Raw genomic sequence first — 22059 nt, forward strand, 5'->3', positions numbered from 1 at the left:
TTTTGAAAACAAAAACTACATACAAACGTGAAGGTGAGGTTAGAAGAAATTGATTTGTTAGCAGGTTAGCAGTGGCCATAGATACTTGTAAGATGCTTCCCTGCTAAGTATATACCAGCCCAACTGGAGAGACTAGACAACATGCATGAGACTATTTCTACAGAGATTCAGACCTCGTTTTTATAGTAAACTCGTTCATAATAGCATCACTGGTGGTCTTTTTCTGCATAATTTGTTGATTTTGATGTCTAAAGTGCTGGTGAATTGTAGCCTTATACACTGCCAGGGGAGCCAAAGTTTTTTTGTTTTTTTTTGCTTTTTAGTGCTTGCTTAGTGTGCTGTTTGGTTGGTTATGTTGTTGGAGTGTTTGTAGGTTTATGCAGTAAAGGGGAGCCAAACTTATGCTTACCTTCTTAAGGTCTTTTCGGTAATGAAGCTAATGTTGGAGTGTTTGTAGGTTTAGTGCTCATTCCATCAAGCATCCTATGCTGTTTTTGGCTGGTATCCTGCATATTCTTCCGAAGCACCTCAGATTTTTTGTTGGTCTTCATGTAGACGAGGGGTGGGAAACTATAATCATTGTAAATGAGGCTTGTTTTTGCTGGATGCTTTGCTTTTATATGCTGCATAATTATGCAGTAAAATTAGGATTCATAAGCTAAAGCTTTGTTATATGTTCAAGATTGTTATTTTTCTGATTTTAGTAGTAAGATAGTTAGGAATTTGTATAAGGGTTGGTCCTCTTAATTAATTTATTATTTGTTGATAAAAATAAAAAATAAACTTGTTCATGTTAAATAATTCAGATCCGAATTCTCTAACTTTCAAGGCCAAAGTAAGAGATTAACTTTGAAGCAATCAGGACATTATTAATTTTGACAAGTGTAATGATTATTTCTTATTATGGGAGCTTTACTTCTCCCACACGGCCACTGTTTCCAAAGACAAAAGGAACAAGGTTAGACTGCTCCTTTCATCCTTCTTTTTCATTCACTTTCCAGTTTTTACTTTTATCCTGAGTATGCGTAAAACAGTAATAACTATGTAATAAAAAAAACCAGTAAGCACTCTCTGGATCACGTCCGTTTCCTTTAAAAATGCATAAGGCTGCAATGGTGTGGTTACTTCCAGAAGAGTCTCCAGTGGAATCCTTGGCTCTGATCGCTTCATCGGTTCTGTGAAATGATAGTACCTCTCCGGGTCCGGGCAGTGATCCTGTAAATTTTTTACATTAAGGGAGAGCCCTTTGATTATATACTTCAAATGACTATCATTCATTAAATGCAGTGATGCTGCTTACCAGGTTTACATGCATCTTTCTCACGAAGGCTGTGAATATTTCAAAGTTCTTTTGCTTCATTAAGTCGTCTGATAAACGAAGGTATGTCACGCCATACATTTTTAGTCTTGGACGTCCCAATTTGGAAATACCGTTCGGTCTAGCATTTTGAAGGATTTGGTCGTAAGCTTCACGGTCATATCTTGCAAGTGCATTTTCCCCTGCAACTTTAAGGTTCTCCTTCCATCCACAACTAAGAACCTGGGAGAATGAATGCGCTGAATAAAACTATGCACGAAAAGAATGTAACACTAACTGGAACAATCAGACACATTATAATGTGGACAACTTATTTCTATTGGCCTGAACAACTATTTCGATGGCTTCCTCTTGGGTCTCGTTAAATTTTCCTGCAATTCCAGGATTCACTCCAAGTATGATAACCCTGTTGAGGGGGATTTTTTTTCCTCCCATAAGGTTTCATCACCACTTCCGTTATTTATATTCTAATAATTTATGGACGTTAAGAATCAGAACTATACAGTGACAGAGGTAACCTTACTTTTGTGTTCAATGACAACCATCAAAATAATTTACCTTTCTAAATAATAATTATTAACATCATTATTCAAAATCGTATATCACTATGTCAACCTAATATCTTCGAAAGCTTATTACTTATCAAGCTTGATGAAAATTCAAAAAACGTCCAAATTAGTTACTGTTAATTACAAATAGTAAGCAACTGGTATATTTGATGGATTTTCGTCAAGTCATGATTTTGTGGAGAACGAATAAGACTGGGATTGAAGTTGAAATAAATTACCTGCCGGACAAGTTCCTCGGCTCCACTTTGGGCCTCAACTGGTTGCTCATAATTTCTCATCTCAAGACATGTAAAATTCAAAATAGCATTGTGTCGGGAAAGCATCCTTGCTATGGGTCTGTATCCATCCCTATGATGTAAGTTGTAATATCCTGCAGTCAGCTCAGCAGCATGGCTTTCTGTTTTATACCACCAGTGGATTCCAGCTACCTGTTTCATAAGAAAATGTCAGGTAATTCCTGCAAAAAACGAACTTGCTAAATTATTATATTCATTTAGAGAAGTTACTTTTGCTGCTAATTTCACTTTGCAACCAAGGAATACATTGTTGGCTTCATCCAATATATCATCACCATGGGTCAACAATTTGTTGGAATACCATGTCAGAAAAAAATTGCCTTTCTCGGTTTGGTAAGTCCCCCCTGGTTTGAAAAACTCTGTAGATTCTGGTTTATCGTTAGATTTCCCAGCATTATCTGGCAGCTTCCACTCAGGATGGCCTTCCTTTGCTGCAGCCTTTTTAAAATCAGCTTTAAGATAATTGTCATAGCACTGCAAGATTTTAAACATATTCAAATAAAATTAAACGGGATGAGGATGACTTGTTATTATTGATGTTAGACGTGAATATATACTAGGAAGTTATTGACATTACAAATAATGTAACTAATGTATTTTAGAACTACACACAAATGGTTTCATCATAAAACTCCAAACTCACCTGAAATTCTCCAATACCAGGAAATACCCACCCCAGATTTTGTGAGTAAGAGGGATATCTGAGTTCTCCTGCAGGGCCAAGTCCTACTTCAATGTCTATAATGAGCTGAGATTCAAGAAAATCTTGCATATTATCTCTGAAGCTCCTCATGTAGTCTGTATACAGCTGTATGAAAACAAGAAATAATCAATTTAACATTAAGAAGCAAGATATTACCAATTGGATAAAAAAAATCCACAATTCCTTTTGGCTTTATTCTGTGTTACGCTTTTTTAATTATGATAAAGTACCAAATTTGGACTTGGTAGACCCAAAAGGACTAAATGGTCGTACATGCGATAAGTTATATAGGAATAGTGACAAGGCTTGCAAAAGGAAAAATTAGATGTTTAACGTGGAAGAGTTTCTGAACAACAAGAATACATGAAATAAAAATATACAAGAAAGTTGACCTCAATTGGACTTCGTCCATGAAACAAAGGTTGCTTGTCCACGCCGAGAGATAAACATTCCGTATTCCTGATACCTTTGTAGTTGGTGTAAAAGATATCAGGATTTGTTTTTCCAACTTTAAGGACCCATTTAGGTAGTGAGATGGAAACAGAATCTCCTACGTTCCCCCCACATTGGTGAAATGACATTATAACTTGTAGCTTCAATTTGCAATTTTGAACCAATTGAAACAAGGTCCTATAAGCGGACCAATCATATTGCATAGGTCCCTTGGATTCTACTATACCCCACCAGACATCAACCATAACCCCATCAACACCTGCTGCGTGTAGGGACATGAGTTGGTTCTGTAGTCTCACTGTGTCTTTTAAGACATTTTCGTTTGTAACAACTCCCAACTGAAAGCAACGACCATCACATTTTTTAGAATGGATTGCTAAGTGGAAGAGGGTTTAGAAAAGAAATTTAGCTTTTTATCACTTACTGGAAGCATCACATATACTGGTACATAATTTGCAAGCATTGGATCTTCGGAAATGGTATGAATTTCTACCTGCAATTTATGAGCAGAGTTTATAAGTTAGTATGATATTCTGATGAAATTGGATTACAGGTTTTCATCATTGATATGTCAGCTATCTATGGTTACAGTATAAATTCAATAATATTATTAAACATATTTTCTAACAAAAGTCTTAAAAAAATTATTTGCATATGTATTCAAAATTTAAATATAATAATATTTAATAATATTCACTAACATATATATTTATAAAATTTAAAAATTATTAAAAAATATATTAAAAGTATTTATCTACATTATAAAATATGTAGATTATAAAATTACAAATAAGGATTAATAATATTGATCAATAAAAGACACATATTTTCATCAAGATTCACAAGAAAGTAGCCTGTTTTTTTGGCTGGGAATATCTGGACGGAAAACTAACATTGTCTGGGATTATTTAATATCATTTTAAACTTTTGGTTGTGTTAGGTAAAACATATAGTACCACACAATAAATTAGTGATTAACTTCCTTTTTATTCCCATTTTATTATTATAATAACATTGTCGACATATTCTCCTGTTGATTGAGAGGTTGTGCTTTCAGGGTTGCTGATAGCAAGAGATTCGTGGCCAACGTCTGATAGTGGGGACCACTGAAATAGTTTTCACTCAGTTACGATACAAAATACAAAGCAAGAGGGGCATTATTGTGAATCCAATTAATCCGTGTTATATGAAAATTTGTTTGGTCACAAGAAAATGCAAAAAGATAATGAAATTATTGTAATATTGAACAATGTATAGAGGCAAAAAAAGAAAATGAATGAAGAAAAAGAAAGAACACGTGAAAGGATGATGAACCGTTAAAAAGCTTCAACAGGCAAGGCAATGGAAGTTATAACTATGGAGAGTTGGTAGGGATGAGAATTGGAAGAAATAGTTACCTTGGATTTAGGAGCTGAAGCATTCAACGGCAGTACAAGACGTGGTTGTTTCTTGACGTGGTCACCATCCATTTTGAAGCCACACATGGCCCTTTGCTTCCTTGCTCTCTTCACACGTATAGCTTCACCTGACATTCTTTCGTGCTGGAAATTATACCTTTCTTGAAACTGAATCGTCATTCTTGTCGCCATGTTACGCTGTGCTGCACACACTACGTCTTCCATTTGTTAATGCAGAACAACTCATAGAAAGAGAAGAAATTTGGGGAAATCTCAGTATTGAAGAATTAAATTAACAAAAATCCTAATCAGATGAATCAGCATCCCTTAATAATAGGCATATTTTTGACTAAGTGGTAACAAACCACTAAAACAATAATAAAACTAATATCTAGAATAATAAAACTTAACCGATTTGTGGCTCTCTGCTTCTCGAGATTATCACTTCTTGTTCTTGATACTGATTGCATGAACCATGCAATCAAATAGTGGATGCAGTTTATATATAAACCAATCTGATGAGGGAAGTGGTGGATCCTGCGTCCTTCTTAGACCGATGATGAAGAATAGAGAACGCTTATGGACCGTCTGTCAATTTTCTCATTATCCTTCGTCTCTTTCTTAATTGGGCTTTCTAACAGATCATCTTTCTACTTCTAATTCTAATTGGGCTCCTCAATCTAAGCCTCATTAATTACTAATTTCTCATATTTTAAATACCAATATAGATAAAAAAAAATAATATAACGATTATTAGCAGGTAATGCAACACTAATTTATACCATTAAAACATTATATATTTTCTAAAACATAACAAAATTTAAAAATATTACAGATTTTTTTCTCCATTTCATCTTGTTTTGGTCTGGTTCTGGGATTGGGCCTCCTAAGCCGTCGTCACCACCACACTGCAAATGAATGTTCTGATGGGTAATGCATTCTTCACCAACCACATTCCCAAATCCCAATTCAATTCACGAACCCCTCCTCCTCCTTTCGATACCAACCCATATTCACCACCACCCCTGGGAGGAAACTGGCCCTCAAAATCCTCCAAGTGTGGCGGCGCCACCTGTTAATACCCCACATCAGGGTCGGGTTGGTGAACCCAGATCCTGTGCATGCTACAGTGTAGCTATCTATCTGCATTTTGCAATTGGCAACTGGATTCTTTACTTTGTTCTTCTTCATTTTGTTATTTTTCAATTAATGGGTATTGGGATAGTTTGAGAGTAGGAGAACATTTTTGTACATTTTTTTTTATCAAAATAAACTAAATAAGAAAATCTAATAGACTATCCACATTTTATTTCCCTGTGAAAAGTTTTGAATTCAATTATCTAGTCGAATTTTCTACTATAAATAGTAATTCTCAGTGAAAAAAAATAAGTCAAAACTCAACTCTTTTAGAGACCATTCTTTTGATATTTTTTTTAATTTTTTTTAAAAAGGAAAAGAAGATTTTAAAAATAAAAAAATTAATTTAATTTTAGACTTGTGAAAAATAAAATAAATATTATTTTAAATTGTGTAAATAAATGTAACATATAAATTATTATTAATTTTATAATTTCTCCAATTATTTATGGTAAACAATTTTTTTAATGTTAAAAATATTTTGAAAAAGATTTTAAATATTTTTAATTATATAGAAACTAAGACTTTAAGACTTTGTTATTGTACTAAAACTATTTTGATAAAAAGTTCAAGAAAACAAGGTCCATTAGAAACCGAATAAAACCCATCAAATTTAGAGATTATATCTAGAAGTAATGAGTTGTCACTTTTGAGTAGGAAGAATATATTTATGTTATACTTTTTGTTTCAAGGAGTACAACTATCTCTTATAAACCAACTAGCAAAAATAATATAATGGTCTTTTGGATAGTCAAGACGCATAGAATGATATTATAGTTTTTCCTTGATTATTTCTTTTCATAGTCTCTCCTTTTTTTCTTGCGTTCTTTTTCTCTATCTCACAACATTTTGGTGCTTTTATTGAGAGCTCTACATGCCTCCCAAACCAACCAAGGACATGGAGGATACCATCCAAGCCATCCTTGACAAATTAACCAACATTTAAGCTCAACTACACACCACACAAGAAAACCAGAAGGACCGTTACTTGGCTCTCCAAAAAGATATGGAGTCCCAACAAACTGCCTTGGAATCTAAACATGATACACTCACTAATAACCCTCACTGACTTTTTTCCCACCTTGTCCTCACAAACCACCACACTTCCATCCCATATGAACTCCACTTTTCCTTTTAACCAATTTTCCATGGATGTCACCTCCTTTATCCCACCCCCGGTTGGGAAAAACAATCACACAACCTACACTACCATAACAACTACAACCATTCTCCCCAATTCTTCTTCTCCTATACGCCCACCAAAAATAAAACTATCTTTCTTTGATGGCACTGACCCCTTAGACGGGTTATTCCAAGTTGACCAATTTTTTTCAGTTTTATAATATTCCTTGGGATTCACGATTACATATGGCTACTTTTTACACGAGAGGTGATGCACTTAATTGGTTTAAGTGGATGTACCAAAACCATAAACTTACTGACTGAATCTCTTTTAGTTGTGCCCTGGAACTTCGCTTTGGACCCTCAACATATGTTAATCATTCGGCCGAGTTGTTGAAACTGTGTGAAAACACCACAATTGCGGAATATCAAAAAACTTTTTGAAAAACTTTGCAACCGAGTGTTGGGCTTAAATCCAGAGATGATACTTAATTGTTTTATATCTGGCCTACTTCTGAAAATTCAAAGAGAAATAGTTGTGTAGCAACCCACTTCCATCACCCAAGCCATGGGCCTAGCCAAGCTTTTAGAATCTAAAATCCATGATTCTAAACTGTATTTCCGTTTTCCCATACTTTACCCCAACCATCCAACCATTTATTACCTTCACCACGTCCCTCTCCTTCCCCCACTACACCCCCACATGTAACCCCTTCCATCCCTATAAAAAAACTCACACCAGCCAAACTTTAAGAGCGTAGAGTCGTTGATTTGTGTTATAACTGTGATGAATTTTTTTTCCAGGGCATAAATGCACCACCCATCGTTTTCTTCTCTTACTAAGTGACAATTCCCCAGTAGAAAACTCTATAGAGAACCCTACCACTTTCAATGACTCGTCCACAGATACACCTACACACATTCACCTCTCCTTCCAAACCTTATGCGGAGCTCCCTCAACCCACACTTTTACCTTTGATGGCTACATTGACCATTTTCCTTTTACCTAATTTCTAGAATGACAAACGTAGGCTACAAGTTTGACTTAGTCAAACCCTAAGGCTGCCCATTTTTTCTCTTTTCCCATCCTACCCCTCTTGCTTGTTTTCCAAGGCTTTTTCACCTATAAATAGGAGACCTACCCATTGTATTTTACATGTTGAATTTTAAGAAGTAAATAAACTTTGCACATTTTGTGAGAGCTTATAGTGAGACTTGTTTCCTCTTTACATGGTCTTATCTTGAAGAGTGTGAGGCTCTCAAGTGGCGGCCCTTCCACTTATCTTGGTGGCCTTCACACCCCAAGTGGCGTGATCATCCTCACCATCCCTTCCCTAAGTTTCTTCTTCCATTTTCCATTACATTTATGCTATTAATTTTCATATGTTTCCTTGAATTGTGTTCTTGGGTTTTGGCTCATTTATTCAGTATGGATCATCATTTGGCTTACCATGTTCCCAATTCATTTCCGCAATTGCATTCCATATTCACCATATCTTATTTTCCATCTTTGCCTTTGTGAAGTGAACCTTCACACTTACTTAACCATTTAGTTAAGTTTATGTCCAATGGGAATCTTCCTTAGGTCCTCACCATTAATTGCTAAAATCTCAATCCTAAGTAAAGTGTCACCTTAAATGAAAACATCTAAAAATCAACCATCATTTTCCCCTTCTTCCCCAATTTGCCCCCAGTTAACATTAGACCCTACCGCTACCCACACGCTCACAAGCACACCATGACTTCCCTCATTCACGAAATGCTCAACAAAGGCATTATCCGCCCCAGAACAAGTCCTTTTTCATCCCCAATCATCCTTATAAAAAAAATGAAACTTGGCATTTTTGTGTGGATTATAGAGATCTAAACGCCATTACTGTTAAAGATCAGTTTCTGTTCCTGCTAGGGAGATGGGACCTAGAGAACTATTGAAGTCTTCTCCGTCTTCCTTCGGTCGGGCAGGTGACTGGGTGATGAACTGTGATTCTTCTCGTCCTCCTGCTTATCCTTCGGCACTCGGGTCTCGATCGTCGGGTGAACACCGGATGGTGGGGGTACCTGCGAAGGCACTCTGACGCTCAAGTCAGTAAAGCGGGTGGTTAGCTCTCAGGTAGGTGAACAATAATAATGACATACCTTACTCCTTGGAATGCGTGCTATTTATATTATTCTAATGGGCCTACCTTGTTGGGCGCGTTTATCGAGGTGGATACCGCTTAGGGTTGCATTACCTAATTCTTGATGATGGATTAGCTTTACTGATCTCGGTTTGAGCGTTAATTGTGATGGGGTTCGGCCATCGGCCAAATTCTCACGGTGAGGGTAGGCCATCGGCCAAATAAATGTGGTCTTCGACCGTCTCAGTTAAGTCTCCGAAGGTCTCGGCCACTCGTCTGTCGGCCAAGTATACAAAGGTCTCGGCCACTCATCTGTCGGCCAAGTATACAAAGGTCTCGGCCACTCGTCTGTCGGCCAAGTATACAAAGGTCTCGGCCACTCGTCTGTTGGCCAAATATACAAGGGTCTCGGCCACTCGTCTGTCGGCCAAGTGTACAAAGGTCTCACCCACTCGTCTGTCGGCCAAATATACAAAGGTTTAGGTCTACTGGCCGTTCGGTCAGGTCTCAGAAGATCTTGACTTCTCGGTCTCTCGGTCAGGTTTGACTAGGCATCGGGCAGGCAGGTGGGTCCCGGCCTCGCCCAGTACCGGTACAGTTTCATATCCCAACTATTGATGAGTTGTTAGACGAATTGACCACTGTCAAGGTTTTCACCAAACTTGACCTACGTTCAGGTTACCATCAAATACGAGTTAATCCCACAGATTGTCATAAGACTGCTTTTAGAACTTTTGATGGTCACTACGAGTTCTTAGTGATGCCATTCGACCTTGTTAATGCCCCCATCTACCTTCCAAGTAGCCATGAATGATTTACTTAGGCCTCACCTACGACACTTTGTCCTAGTTTTTTTTTATGACATTCTCATTTACAACAACTCCATGCAAGAACATATTCAACACCTCACATTGATCCTCCGATTATTAGACACTCATAATTTTTTTGTTAAGGAATCAAAATGTGTGTTTGCTACCACCAGAGTCTCATATTTAGGCCATCTATTGGAAGATGGCACAGTGGCTCTATATCCGGATAAAATTCAGGCTATCTTACATTGGCCTAAACCTACATCCCTTACTATCCTACGTGCGTTTCTGGGTATTGCGGGATTTTATCGGAAGTTCATCCTGTTAGAATATATGGCCTTAAACAAGAGGGGGGTGAATTGTTTAAAAAAGGTTTTTGAAAACTTTTTCAGGTTTAATGAAATTCTTTGTATAAATCCAGAATAGGAATCAAGTTAGACAAGAACAAAAGAAGTTATACAACAATACACAGAAAAATAATTGGTTGTTTTTTCGAAACAATCGGTTGTTTATATCAGTTAAGCTTAAAACATAATTTAAATGAGTTCAGGGTAAGAGAGAAACACACAATCAATTTATACTGGTTCACTCTTAAGCCAAGAGCTACATCCAGTCCCCAGAAAACCACTGGGTAATCCACTAAGCAATCAAACCAGATTACAAAACACAAACCACCAAAGTAGTGAATTTGAACCTTTCAAGAAACACACTACCTTTGGCAAACCACACCAAGAGTATTTTTTTTTAACACCTCAAGAAAACACAATACTCCTTGGCAACACAACACCAAAAATACAGTAGGTTTAGAAAGGATTACACCTTATCACAATACAATCTGAATTGAATACAATTGCAATCCTATTCCACTCTCTCTTGAAAATCCAAAGCTTGATGTGAATCTTGAAATCTTAGAATCAAATATGTCAAAACTGAATTTCTCAAAATTGTTTCTTACTTGTTTGAAAACATAAACAAACCATTTATATTTTCCAAAGATTAGTCAAAGCAATTAATGAAGGAGCATATTCACTTAGAAAACATTTAAAACAAATTCACCATTCAAAACTGAATTATGTTAGGATTTTCAAATAAACAATCGGTTGAAACCACGAAACAATCGATTGTTTTGGTTTGACAGTTAAGTCAACCAAACCAAACACCTTTCAACCTTTTTCAAAAACTCCTAAGAGCAAAATAACCGGTTGATTCGACAAAACAACAGGTTGTGTTTTCACTTAGTTGGAAAAACACTTGATTTCAAAAAGGTTTTTAATCACATTAGTTTTAGATTCAACAAAGGAGTGGATCACACTCAATTCTACCCAAATCCCACCCAAACACAGTAACAACATCAACCTTTCATCAAACACCTTGGATTTGTATTCTTCAAAGCACTTGATCACACATGATCAACAATCTTCCCCTAAATAATTGGTAGGTAAAACCTTGGTTGTTAATTAGATATCAATTTAGAAACTATTTAACAATAATAGAAACTAATTTAGAAACCAATTTTTTTTTTTTAGTTTTTAAAATATTCTCTAATTTAATTACTATTGCAACTAATTATTTTAGTCTCTAAAAATTGGTTTCTATTTCATGATTTTCTTGTAGTGTAAATAAACCAAGGTAGACAAAATACATATAGTGTTAAATGCTATTACACAATAATTAATGTGGAGGGTATTGGGATAGTTTTGAGAGTGAGAGAACTTTTTTTTAAGATTTTTTTTACCAAAATAAATTAAATAAAAAAAATCTAATAGACCCTCCACATTTTTTCCTGTGAAATTTAGAATTCAATAAATTAATAGTAATTTTCAGGGGAAAAAATAAGTCAAAATTCAACTCATTAGAGACCCTGTTTTTTCTTTTTTTTTTTGTAATTTTTTAAAATGGAAAAGAAGATTTTAAAAACAAAATTTTAATTTAATTTTAGACTTATGAAAAATAAAATAAATATAGTACTTTTAATAAAATAAATATTATTTTAAATTCTGTAAATAAATATAACATAAATTATTATTAATTTTATAATTTTCCAATTATTTATGATAATCAATTTCTTTTAATGTTGAAAATATTTAAAAAAGGTTTTAAAGATTTTTAATAATATACTAAGACTTTGTTATTGTACTAAAACTGTTTTGTAATAAAATCTCAAATAGTTGATGATGAAATATTTTAATTTTAAAAGTTTTCTTTAAAATCATATTTAAAGTTAAAAATATTCCAATATTTTATTAATATCGAATTATATTAATACTAACTTTCAAATTTTAAATCAATCCTGAATTTTAGCTATCATTGTATTAATTGATTTTATCCATTTTTTTAAACTATAATTGTAATGTGGCCTAGTGAATTTACAAATTGGTCCCTGACATCAACATTGAATTTTCAATGATGACAGTCTCAGAAGTTAAGTTTTTTTTTTATTGTAATACAAATTTTAATAACAAATGCAAACACAAATATTTGTTTTGGTCTTTAATTAATCTCCGATTTAAGTTATTAATTTGTAAAATGATATTTTTATGCACATGACGTGACGGCAATTAACAGCATGTTTCAAGCCATTAGGAAAGGGCTAGTTGTATTTTATTAAGCATCCAAAATGACGTAATCACTATTATCATATTATCATTACTATTAATAGCAATTTATTAATGAAAATAATTTAATGAAATATATAAACCAGAAATACTATTTACATCTCTTGGTATGAGTAAGTAACAATAGTGTTTGTTTCTTTATCCACCTTACATATAAAGAAACTACCAAAAGTTATATAATATAAGAGTGAGATGAGATTGTTGAAAGTCTTCAATGTGAAAGAATGAAAACTAGTTTTTAGTAGTTTCAATTTGAATGTTGATTCATATGAGTGATCGATAGAATGAGAAGCCTTAAGAATTTGTGTGTATGCAGAATATTTTACGTTAGCAACAAAAAGGTTAAAATTGAATATGTTGTTCTATGAAAAATATTAACGCGGATGAATGGTCAACTTTTGCTTAATTTGCATGTGAAAGGGTCCAACACAAAGGCATCAACAAAGGAAGAGATGGCGTTTACTTGGTTCCTCTGCACTGTAACAACGTAAGGTAGTGTGATGCCAATTGGCCATGGTGCACTGTTCTAGCATGACGCACAATCTGCTGCTTCCGTCACAGCCCTCATCACCACAATGACTTTCTCTTTACACTCACAACGGAAGATAAGGAACAAACAAGTAAAATAAACAAAAGCCAAAGGAACAAATGAATAATGTTGTGTGTTAGTGTTACATAGTATTATAATATTCTCACGCCATTCACTACTCTCTTAGCCTCAGTTCATACACACTACACTCTTCTTCTCTCTTCTTGCCTGCTTCCAACATGGACATGAATTCCTCAGGTGCTGCCTCCGGTTGGCTTTATGATTATGGCTTTGATATCCCTGTTGCTGGTGCTGACTTCATGGCTGCAGCAGACTCTGGAGGTTTTAGTTGGGGCCCTCAAAATCACACCTTAAAGGCTCCTTCAAATACAAGGTTGGTTGGGTTTGTAACTTTCTATTCTTCTTTTACTTTCTGCTTCGTTTACACACTTTCACCACAAACTGTTCTTGAGCATGGGAATTGTAGTGAATAATATTGTATTTCTTGTTTTTCTCTCCAGGGGAGAAATTTAACTAACCTTTTACTTAAAAGCCAGAACGGCCTTATGATGATTATTTTATGATTGCAGCTTGGATATGGAATACTCACTGGATTCAACTGTCCTGGAAAATGGTCCTTCAAAGCGGTAATATCTCTTCTGGCTATATATTTGGAATCTTGGCATAGAGCAGGGATTTGCGAGTTATTATAACCAGGATAATTTCGAAATTTGTACAGTTTGAAGCCTTTCCCATGACATGTTTTATGACTTGAGGGATTCTACAGCAATAGAATACCCTATTATCCAAAGTCTTCCGGCTAGAACTTTACATAAAGATTTTCTACATGTTGTAAATCTAGAAGAGGAGATCAATTCTATGTGCTACTACAGTCAAAATGGGTTTGAGTAAAAAGAATCTTATCGTGCTCTGAACTTAGTTGAATTATTCTTTCAATTGTGTCAACCAATTATTATTAGTCATAGTGAAGAATATGGAGCTAAAAAATGTTTCTCATGTGTTAAATGATGTTCATATATTTGGAGATTAGGAATGAGTATTATGTTTCTTTGTTAGTTAACAGTGACCATGTTAAACTTTAGTCAACTAATACAGGGTTAAGTATACGTACTGATATGCTTGGTGACAAAGTTCAATTAGTGACTGTAAGTTTGACGTGATTCTCTGTGCCTACAATAACTTGAAATTTGTGATTAATTTGCCTTTGTGTCTTTTTCTTTTTACCTCTCTAATCTTTCTCTTTCATTCATTATTTTCCCTAAATCCTTTGGAACTGCTACTTCAGGTTAAGGACTGAGTCATGTGCATCTGGCGCCAAGGCATGTCGCGAAAAATTGCGAAGGGATAAACTGAATGAGAGGCATGCTATTATTTTGCATCTTGTCTGATTGAGTTTAGTGTTCAAAATCTCATGTCTTCAATTTGGCATGATTTTAAGGTTTCTGGAATTGAGTTCCATCTTGGAGCCTGGTAGGCCGCCCAAAACAGACAAAGTTGCAATATTAAGTGATGCTGTTCGAGCGGTAGTCCAATTGAGAAATGAAGCCGAGAGGCTTAAGGAAATGAACGATGAATTACAGGGAAAAGTTAAAGAATTGAAGGTGATTTTCTTTTCTAGAGATTATTTTATTTTGATGAATTCGATTGGTAAGCTTTCTGTATCAAAATACGTGGTGATCATGAGATGATGTGCTGATTGTGTGTAGTTTTGAACTTTTGTTCCCTTGCAGGCTGAGAAGAATGAGCTTCGTGATGAGAAGAATATGCTGAAGGAAGAGAAAGAAAAGTTGGAGCAACAGGTAAAACTGACAAATGTTATGCAGCACAGCTTCCTGCCTCAAGCCCCAGCTGCTAAAGAACAAGTTGGTAGCCACAAGCTGATACCTTTCATTGGCTATCCTGGAATTGCTATGTGGCAGTTTATGCCCCCTGCTGCAGTGGATACATCAAAGGATCATCTGCTTCGACCTCCAGTTGCATAAAGTGGTTAGCAATAGCATCCACTTTGTTGAATGTGACGTTATTTTTGTATAAGTTATCCATCCTACCTATTGTGTGTTTTCTAAAAGTCATTGGAGAAGTGTGCTCGAAAACTGATTAATAAGATAAATTTGTGCTATTGTTCCTTGAACTATTTTAAGAAAGTGGACCATGTCAATGGCTATAATGTGTGTTGCATGATTAAAAATAAAGATGTGTTTGAGTGATTCTTTGCCGGAATGTTTCACTTTTTCGTGGTCCAGGTTCTAGAACCCAAATGATCACCTATATTTCTTTCCTTTTCAAGAACAAAAAGTGCCTATTGTTCCAAGATACTGAATGAATGCCTTGTCCATTTGGGAAGTTATATCACCACATAGTTATATAGTGTGCTTGATTGCAAATTTTTTTCTGCGGCTTATTAATATATGGGAAGTTCCCTTCAATCTGTCCTCTTCCTGTCTTTTTCACATCACCTGCTATAGAGTAGTCTAGTTTTCTTTCAGTTTTTAAGCAAAGTTTTGAGACTTGAAGATGGTAAGCGCAAGCTTATCCTCGGTAGGATGATTGGAAAATCAGTTTCAGTACAAGGGTCTAAAATCATCATTGACTAATAATACACGCTCATAGAAATTATCTCTGAGTTTGTAAGCAATAACCACACCAAACTGACAGAGAACACCAGAACAATTTTTCAGACAATGAACTCAGAAGTAACGATTAAGTAAAATTCCCCTCTCCTTAGAAGGCCATAAACATCACTAAAAAGCTTGAAACTACCGCAAAGTAGGCTTGTAGATTTCCTTTCCTGGTCGATGAAGCTGACACGTCTGGTGAATGTTGTGCTAGAGGTGAAACAGAAGCAGGAAATTCAGTGGAAGGAATGACCGGAGAGAATATAGGACCCTCTAGATGAGTTTGGAACAATGGACTTGGTGCTGTGGGAATTTCTTCAGGAGATTCTGCTGGCGAAGTAGTAGAATCCTCAGGAGATGCTGCTGGTGTGGCAGAAGTTGTTGCAGTGGCAAGAGTGTCTACTTCAACCTTCATTCCTTGGCTGCAATGTCCTATAGTCCCACAGATGAAGTATCTTTGGCCTGGTGAAGTGAGAGGGATGGCTGTGGCACCATCATTGTAAGACTGAATAGGGTTAGTTGGCTGGCAAGAATCATAGTCTGCCTTTGTAACTTCAACCACGTCATGGTTTGGCGGGTACTGGAAAACTGCATTCATCAATGTCAATGTCATCAACTTGCAAAGGATACAATGCATTATTTTTCAATTTGATCAACATAAACATAATTCCTTCACGGATGCTTGCTAGGACTGACTTACCTAGACTGTCTCCCACTGAAAATATTTGAGATGATGCCCATGATTGAAGGTTTGAGTTTGTGTCCCAGCCACCATTTGGCCCTCCAACAATGTAATTTGTAGCCAAGGCCAATTTGATGAGTATGGCCAAAAGAGACACCCTGAAGATGATTGCTGAAACACCCATATTTTCTAACTGCTAAGTGAGGTATGTTAAGTGATGGAGCAGATTCACAAGAGATGAGAAGTGGTAAAAGTTAATTGTTTGGTTGTGTCTGACATTTGACCTTGAGTTTAGAAGTCTATATATAGGGACATGATGGAATTTGGAGAAGAATCTTTAGAATGATGATGTGTACTTGTGGTTCATGCAATGCTGGAGTTGGTAAAGTCATAGAGATAAGAGGGATTATATTGGTTGGGATGCAAGTACTCTTTCCTGCCTGTCTTGACTCTTCCATATGATTCCTAACTTTTTATTTGTTAAATTTTCTGACCAAGTGGAAGGGTGAGAGGCGTTTGGGTGGTTGATGCCTGGCGGATTCACAGGTGTAGAATTTTCAGATGATAGTTGTTGGATTCACAACAACTCAACTTCAGCCTTTTTTACATTTATGATTTGAAAACTAATTTATCAATTCCATCATAAAAATATGTGACTTAGTTCACTTGCACGCACATCATTATACACCAAATAGTTTCACAGGCAATTTTTTTCTCTAGTCTAACCAATCAAAATCTGTCAGCATAATTTTTTTTCCCTTCATTTGTAGAATAAATGTCAGAGATGTACAGGGAAATCATTTTGAGGCTTGGCCTGTTCTTCCCCAGTGGTGCACCTAATCCATGCATCCAACCAACCCATCGTGGCAGAATATTAAACTATTTTCTGCTATGTTGGCTAGTAGGGATTCAATAAGGAACACAATAAAAATGCAGAGAAAACATTGGTATCAATCTCATACATTTCTATAGGTAAATATGCACTCGGCATTATCAAGGCCAGCAAAACTTAAACCTGTGGCGACCTATACTTATGAATTTCTTTTTTCTGAACTACTCCTTGATCTCAGTGCAATTTATTTCCATAATAAGAGCAAGGAATTTTAAACCCAAGTAAAAGTAAAATCTTATTAAGCTACACTACACCAGTCACAGAAAATGTGTACATCTAATTATGTTTCCTTCCAAATCGTTTTGTCTTTAAAAATAGATAAATTTTTTTAATGTAAACTACACGACTTCGTATAAATCCATTAGAATAAATCATCATTTTAGTCCTTCAATGTAAGAGGACACAACATCTTTGGAATTAAAAAGAAATCAAACCAATACATGAAGTTAACGATTATTTCACTCTGCAAAACATTCAACTTATTATCATTAAATTTCTTCAAACTACAATTTTTGAAGATTTTGTTAATCTAAAAACTGCCATTACAAAGTCTTACCAATTCAAAGAATAAAATAAGTTTTAGTTATCAAAGTGTTGACAAGTAGTGTGTACCCAAGAATTTCTCCATTGGGCTGCTTCTGAGTCCACAAAACCATTTATTTAGTCATCAAATATAACAGATATACTCAATTGGATGTAGCAGAAACTTAAAAAGTTATGGTCTAGGCCTCAACAATAGGGTATAGTTCATATCTAACATAGCAGCTCCCACCCACAACCCTTCCACCTTCCTTTCCGTCACAAAAATCTGGAAGTTCACTAATAGCTTCATCAAGGCACTTCTTACAACTAGGGCCAAAGAGATCCCTTGTGCACTGAGCCAAACCGTACAGTGTTTTTGCTTCTTCAAGTTGCAATTCCCCTACGGCATATAACATGGGAGTTTGAGAAGCATTGTAAGACAAAGCACTCAGCAACTCATTGACTTTAGCATTGAAAGTAGCAGGGTCATCTACGTCGTAGATGTTAACCATATAAAACTTGTTCTTCTCATCACTTTCACCAAAGAAGTATTCATTAGAGTACTTAAGAAGACAGTAATCGTACCAAACTATTGCTCCCTTCTTCTTTGGGCACCGTTCTTGAAGCTTTTTGGTTGCATCATCGACACAAGACATGCAGTTTGTGGCGTTGACATCACCACGACACAAAGCTAGACCATTCACTTTGTCCATGCCTTGGCCAATGGAATCAAGTGCAAAGCCATTAAGGGATACTTTGGTGTGTAACAGATCAAACAACTGGTTTAAATTGGTAGCATAAGGGCTAGAATCAGTGTAATTTTCGTGGTTAAAACAGAATCGAAATAAAGGGCTCATTATAGAATTGGCACCTTGGAAGAAAATAAAGAACAGCAAGAGATTGAGAAAGATGGAATGCATTTGGATGGAGGGATTAATTGTTGAGTTTGTTCGAAGTTGTAAATGGAGGTTACTTTGTATGGAGTTGAAGTCGCTGACTTGAGGGTAGTGCAAACCTTAATAAATACCCATTTCCTCCATTTTCATTTGATTCCTAGGAGGAATTGGAGCACGCACTAACCTTGGTGGAAAACATTTGAAGTATTTTTGCTTAAATATATTCTTAGTTGTTTATATTTAAGATAACTTTGTTTTTTTTATAATTAAAAAAATTATATTTTACTTAGACGTCGTTAAAATGAATATTATGAAAACTGTTCAACGCCAGACCTGCAAAATTAAGTAGATAACAATGTAAATAGTTTATTATTTCATTAAGTACGTAAGTGAAATTATTAATAATATTTGGGGTAGAAAGAGTATTGATTAATAAGAAAACAAGTCAAAAAGTTTGTTGTTTCAATTGGACAAATAGTGATTGGGGTTCATCTTTCTCACTCTTTTCTATTTTGATTAGAGTGACAATATTGTGTCCTTTAATTGATATTGATGTCCGTATAAAAATCATTTATATCGATTCCTCGCATATAAAATTATTAAGATGTTTCCTAAATATCAATTTCTCGCATATTTATAAAAACAACTTATCAGTAAGAGACGTTGATAGCAATTAACATTTCAAATCTATTCTTAACATTCAAATATGTTAAGCATTATCATTTGGGTTAGAAACTAACTTAGAATTATGTTCCAGTCAAATCTAAATTTTGAAATCAAGGCGAACAAGCATTACTAACAAAATGATAATATCAATCATCAATCAAGAATATAATATTATGTTTAGATATCACCTCAATACATAAGAGTTTGAAGAGATTACTCACAAACCCAAATAGTAGAAGTAGCCACAAATGATGGTTGTTACAAGTAGGGAGAACAAGAAAAGAAGACTTCAGATGTTTCTCCTTAACGGGCTGTCTCCTCTAGGGTTTATAACACCTCTTATTCTCCCAATTGGATTATAATTCACTCAATGGTGTGTTTTCCTCTCAATCACGGGTGTCTAGGGTTGTGCCTCAAACCTCCTATTTAACCTAATTTGTTTGGGCGTTAATGGGCTCGCTTGAGCGAGTTTCACGTAAAAAGGTCCAACGTTACTAAGCAATCTCGCACAAGCGAGATTGAGCTCACTTGAGCGAGATCCACTGGTGGTGTTTTGGCTTTTTGCGAGTTTGGGGTAGCTTTGGTGAGTGTTGGTGCGTTCCAACTTTCCCTTTTCAGCTTTGTATATTCTCCTTTTGCCCAATCATCTCCATGCTTCCCTAGAATCCTGAAATTAGCATAAATTTAGGAGTAAATCGTTCTTATTCAAATTAAAATCACAAAATATGTAAAAAGGTATAAAATCATAAATTAAGGGTTATTTTATGTTTATTTTATCAATTAATATCCATAAGTGACTATATTTTAATATGAAATATTACTGAATTTGACACTTATCATTTGACTCTTCCAAGTGATCTGTCTATTGATTCCATAATTTCCATTAGCGATTTATTTCCCTTATTCGTGTTTACATTTAGCACTTCGCTTTATTAGCTAATACCCACCTCTAAACTTTCCTTTTCCACATTTAACTTACATGTTCCATTATGCTCCCCACATTTTTCGTGTTCTCCTTCATTCCCCACTATAGAATATCATGTTCATCAATCTTTAGGGACTCAACTATTAGGTTGGGCCTCGTACCATTTTCTCCATTCTGCTCATGTCGGAGCATTATGCCTCCAAGCTAACATTCTCCTCATATTCGATCGAAGAAGTGATATCAGATAATAAATAGTCACTAGATCCACATTTGCAATATGTTTGTTTTTCATTGGGTACGTCTTCCTTTAGTACTACAGGTAGACTGTGCCATTTATCTTGATGTCCATTATCCTCCACACCTAACAACTGATGGGCAATTGTATTTTGATTCTCGCATATCCCAACCTCTCCCGCAGTAGTGTAGCTTCATAAATTGACCCCAACGAACCTACGAGAGACACCACTTTGCTGAGACAATGTCCAATCCATAAAGATAATGCTAACATTTTTACAAACGTGACTTATAAACTACTATAGACCACAATTTTCAAGGTATGGATATTTAAGCCATAGTTTTGTAGTGTGACATTTATGATAGTTGTCGTTTTGCTGTCAAATTAATATGATTCTAGCGTAGACTTGTCTAACAATAGAGATATGATAGTATAATTGTGGTCAGATGACCCCAAGTCGTCTCCCAGCGAATCCAATAGTAAACTCAGTAGATCAGTGTTTAGAATTTATCTGCAAGCAATAAAAGTTAGCAATAACAATAAAAATTAAAAGGGGGTTTGAGATAGTTGTTAAGAAAATATAAAAGAGATTAAAATAACAAATAAAAAGCGGTTGATTCTCAAGTTCTTCCACCATTGAATTCTTTATAGGTTTTCTAAAGATTAATCTTTTCTCAATCATCCAATAGAGTTAAACCAGATTGAACACGCGCCAATCTAATTCAACTGAAACTCACCAGTAAAGCATGCATCTACTGGTTTAATCAATACCCATTTTGTTCCATGCGTATACTCCATGGGAATGCTTATCTCCTCTCTCTCTTGAATCATGTGCCCAAGAAATTAATTAGAATAACTAAGAAACCAAAGTTTAAGATAAGGAAGACTCTCAATCATGCGTTCAAGTACAACATCTCACAAAAACTAGTTTTCCAGGAGATTAGACTATTACAATTGCTATAGAGAATTAAAAATTGAAACTTTTATTGAACAAAACCTCAGAACTAAATGGGAAATTACAAAAGAATCAACCAAAAAGGTTTAGCCTTCCATACAAAGGCAAAACAAAAGAATTACAAAGAAGAAAAGAAACTAAGAAAATCCTATGAAGTTCTTTCTTTCTCCTTGAAGCTTGTGTCCTTTTATAGGCTTTTCTGCTCTAAGGATCTTGAGAAATTATTGTAGTTTATATTTTGTTAATAGTTTCCAAGTTTCCAACTTTCCAGAATTCTTGTATTTTGCACAAGATTTGCTTCCAATTTTGTTTAAGATATTGTAGATTTTATCTTCTCTTTCTTCTCCTCAGAATTTGTTTCCTGCTTTGGTTCAAGAAGCAACGTGGACTTTTGCATATTTGACTCATTCACAAAGGTAGATCCTCCGGATAATTTACTCTAAAAACACAAAATTAACAATAATAATAGTTAAGGCCAAATAAACCCAATTATATGAATCTAAATTAAAGCAATGGATTTATTTATTATTATAGTCCAATAATCCATGATTAAAGCTATTGAGTGTGAATAAATATATGTTCATC

General features: G+C 35.2%; 4 protein-coding genes across 5 annotated transcripts; 1 reads left to right on the forward strand and 3 right to left on the reverse strand.

The window, feature by feature from the left end:
- Positions 1-873: 873 nt before the first annotated feature.
- Positions 874-5399, reverse strand: LOC137835524 (beta-amylase). Of its 2 annotated transcripts, XM_068644063.2 has the most exons (9): positions 5148-5399; positions 4737-4939; positions 3764-3832; positions 3279-3677; positions 2827-2991; positions 2394-2657; positions 2106-2315; positions 1301-1540; positions 874-1215 (listed from the first exon to the last, which is right to left on the reverse strand). In XM_068644063.2, exons 2-9 carry the CDS (start codon positions 4926-4928, stop codon positions 991-993), a joined length of 1764 nt encoding a protein of 587 aa, XP_068500164.1. In that variant the 5' UTR covers positions 4929-4939; positions 5148-5399; the 3' UTR covers positions 874-990. The 2 variants fall into 2 exon arrangements, with proteins under 2 accessions (XP_068500164.1, XP_068500163.2); XM_068644062.2 differs by lacking the exon at positions 5148-5399 and having other exon boundaries at positions 4737-5086.
- Positions 5400-13155: 7756 nt separating this feature from the next.
- Positions 13156-15293, forward strand: LOC137835525 (transcription factor ILR3). Its single transcript, XM_068644066.1, has 5 exons — positions 13156-13459; positions 13656-13712; positions 14372-14446; positions 14525-14687; positions 14817-15293. Exons 1-5 carry the CDS (start codon positions 13305-13307, stop codon positions 15066-15068), a joined length of 702 nt encoding a protein of 233 aa, XP_068500167.1. The 5' UTR covers positions 13156-13304; the 3' UTR covers positions 15069-15293.
- Positions 15294-15645: 352 nt separating this feature from the next.
- Positions 15646-16678, reverse strand: LOC137835526 (uclacyanin 1). The gene is made up of 2 exons (XM_068644067.2): positions 16402-16678; positions 15646-16289 (listed from the first exon to the last, which is right to left on the reverse strand). Exons 1-2 carry the CDS (start codon positions 16565-16567, stop codon positions 15808-15810), a joined length of 648 nt encoding a protein of 215 aa, XP_068500168.1. The 5' UTR covers positions 16568-16678; the 3' UTR covers positions 15646-15807.
- A 1183-nt stretch (positions 16679-17861) lies between these two features.
- On the reverse strand, positions 17862-18803 carry LOC137834509 (antimicrobial ginkbilobin-2-like protein). Its single transcript, XM_068642538.2, has one exon. It carries the CDS (start codon positions 18715-18717, stop codon positions 17998-18000), a length of 720 nt encoding a protein of 239 aa, XP_068498639.1. The 5' UTR covers positions 18718-18803; the 3' UTR covers positions 17862-17997.
- Positions 18804-22059: the final 3256 nt, after the last annotated feature.

This window comes from Phaseolus vulgaris, chromosome 5 (assembly GCF_051622355.1).
Source record: "Phaseolus vulgaris cultivar YP4 chromosome 5, ASM5162235v1, whole genome shotgun sequence".
Lineage (NCBI taxonomy): Eukaryota > Viridiplantae > Streptophyta > Magnoliopsida > Fabales > Fabaceae > Phaseolus > Phaseolus vulgaris.

Excerpts from the sequence above, each read along its gene's own strand:
- LOC137834509 (XM_068642538.2), bottom strand. The coding sequence starts at position 18,717 with ATGCATTCCATCTTTCTCAATCTCTTGCTGTTCTTTATTTTCTTCCAA.
- LOC137835526 (XM_068644067.2), bottom strand. The coding sequence starts at position 16,567 with ATGGGTGTTTCAGCAATCATCTTCAGGGTGTCTCTTTTGGCCATACTC. Across the intron at positions 16,290-16,401 it reads TTCAGTGGGAGACAGTCTAG|TTTTCCAGTACCCGCCAAAC; the intron begins GTAAGTCAGTCC and ends TGATGAATGCAG.
- LOC137835525 (XM_068644066.1), top strand. The coding sequence starts at position 13,305 with ATGGACATGAATTCCTCAGGTGCTGCCTCCGGTTGGCTTTATGATTAT. Across the intron at positions 13,460-13,655 it reads AAGGCTCCTTCAAATACAAG|CTTGGATATGGAATACTCAC; the intron begins GTTGGTTGGGTT and ends TTATGATTGCAG. Across the intron at positions 13,713-14,371 it reads GAAAATGGTCCTTCAAAGCG|GTTAAGGACTGAGTCATGTG; the intron begins GTAATATCTCTT and ends CTGCTACTTCAG.
- LOC137835524 (XM_068644062.2), bottom strand. The coding sequence starts at position 4,961 with ATGGAAGACGTAGTGTGTGCAGCACAGCGTAACATGGCGACAAGAATG. Across the intron at positions 2,992-3,278 it reads ATGGACGAAGTCCAATTGAG|CTGTATACAGACTACATGAG; the intron begins GTCAACTTTCTT and ends GTTTTCATACAG. Across the intron at positions 1,541-2,105 it reads CCGAGGAACTTGTCCGGCAG|GTTCTTAGTTGTGGATGGAA; the intron begins GTAATTTATTTC and ends TCATTCTCCCAG.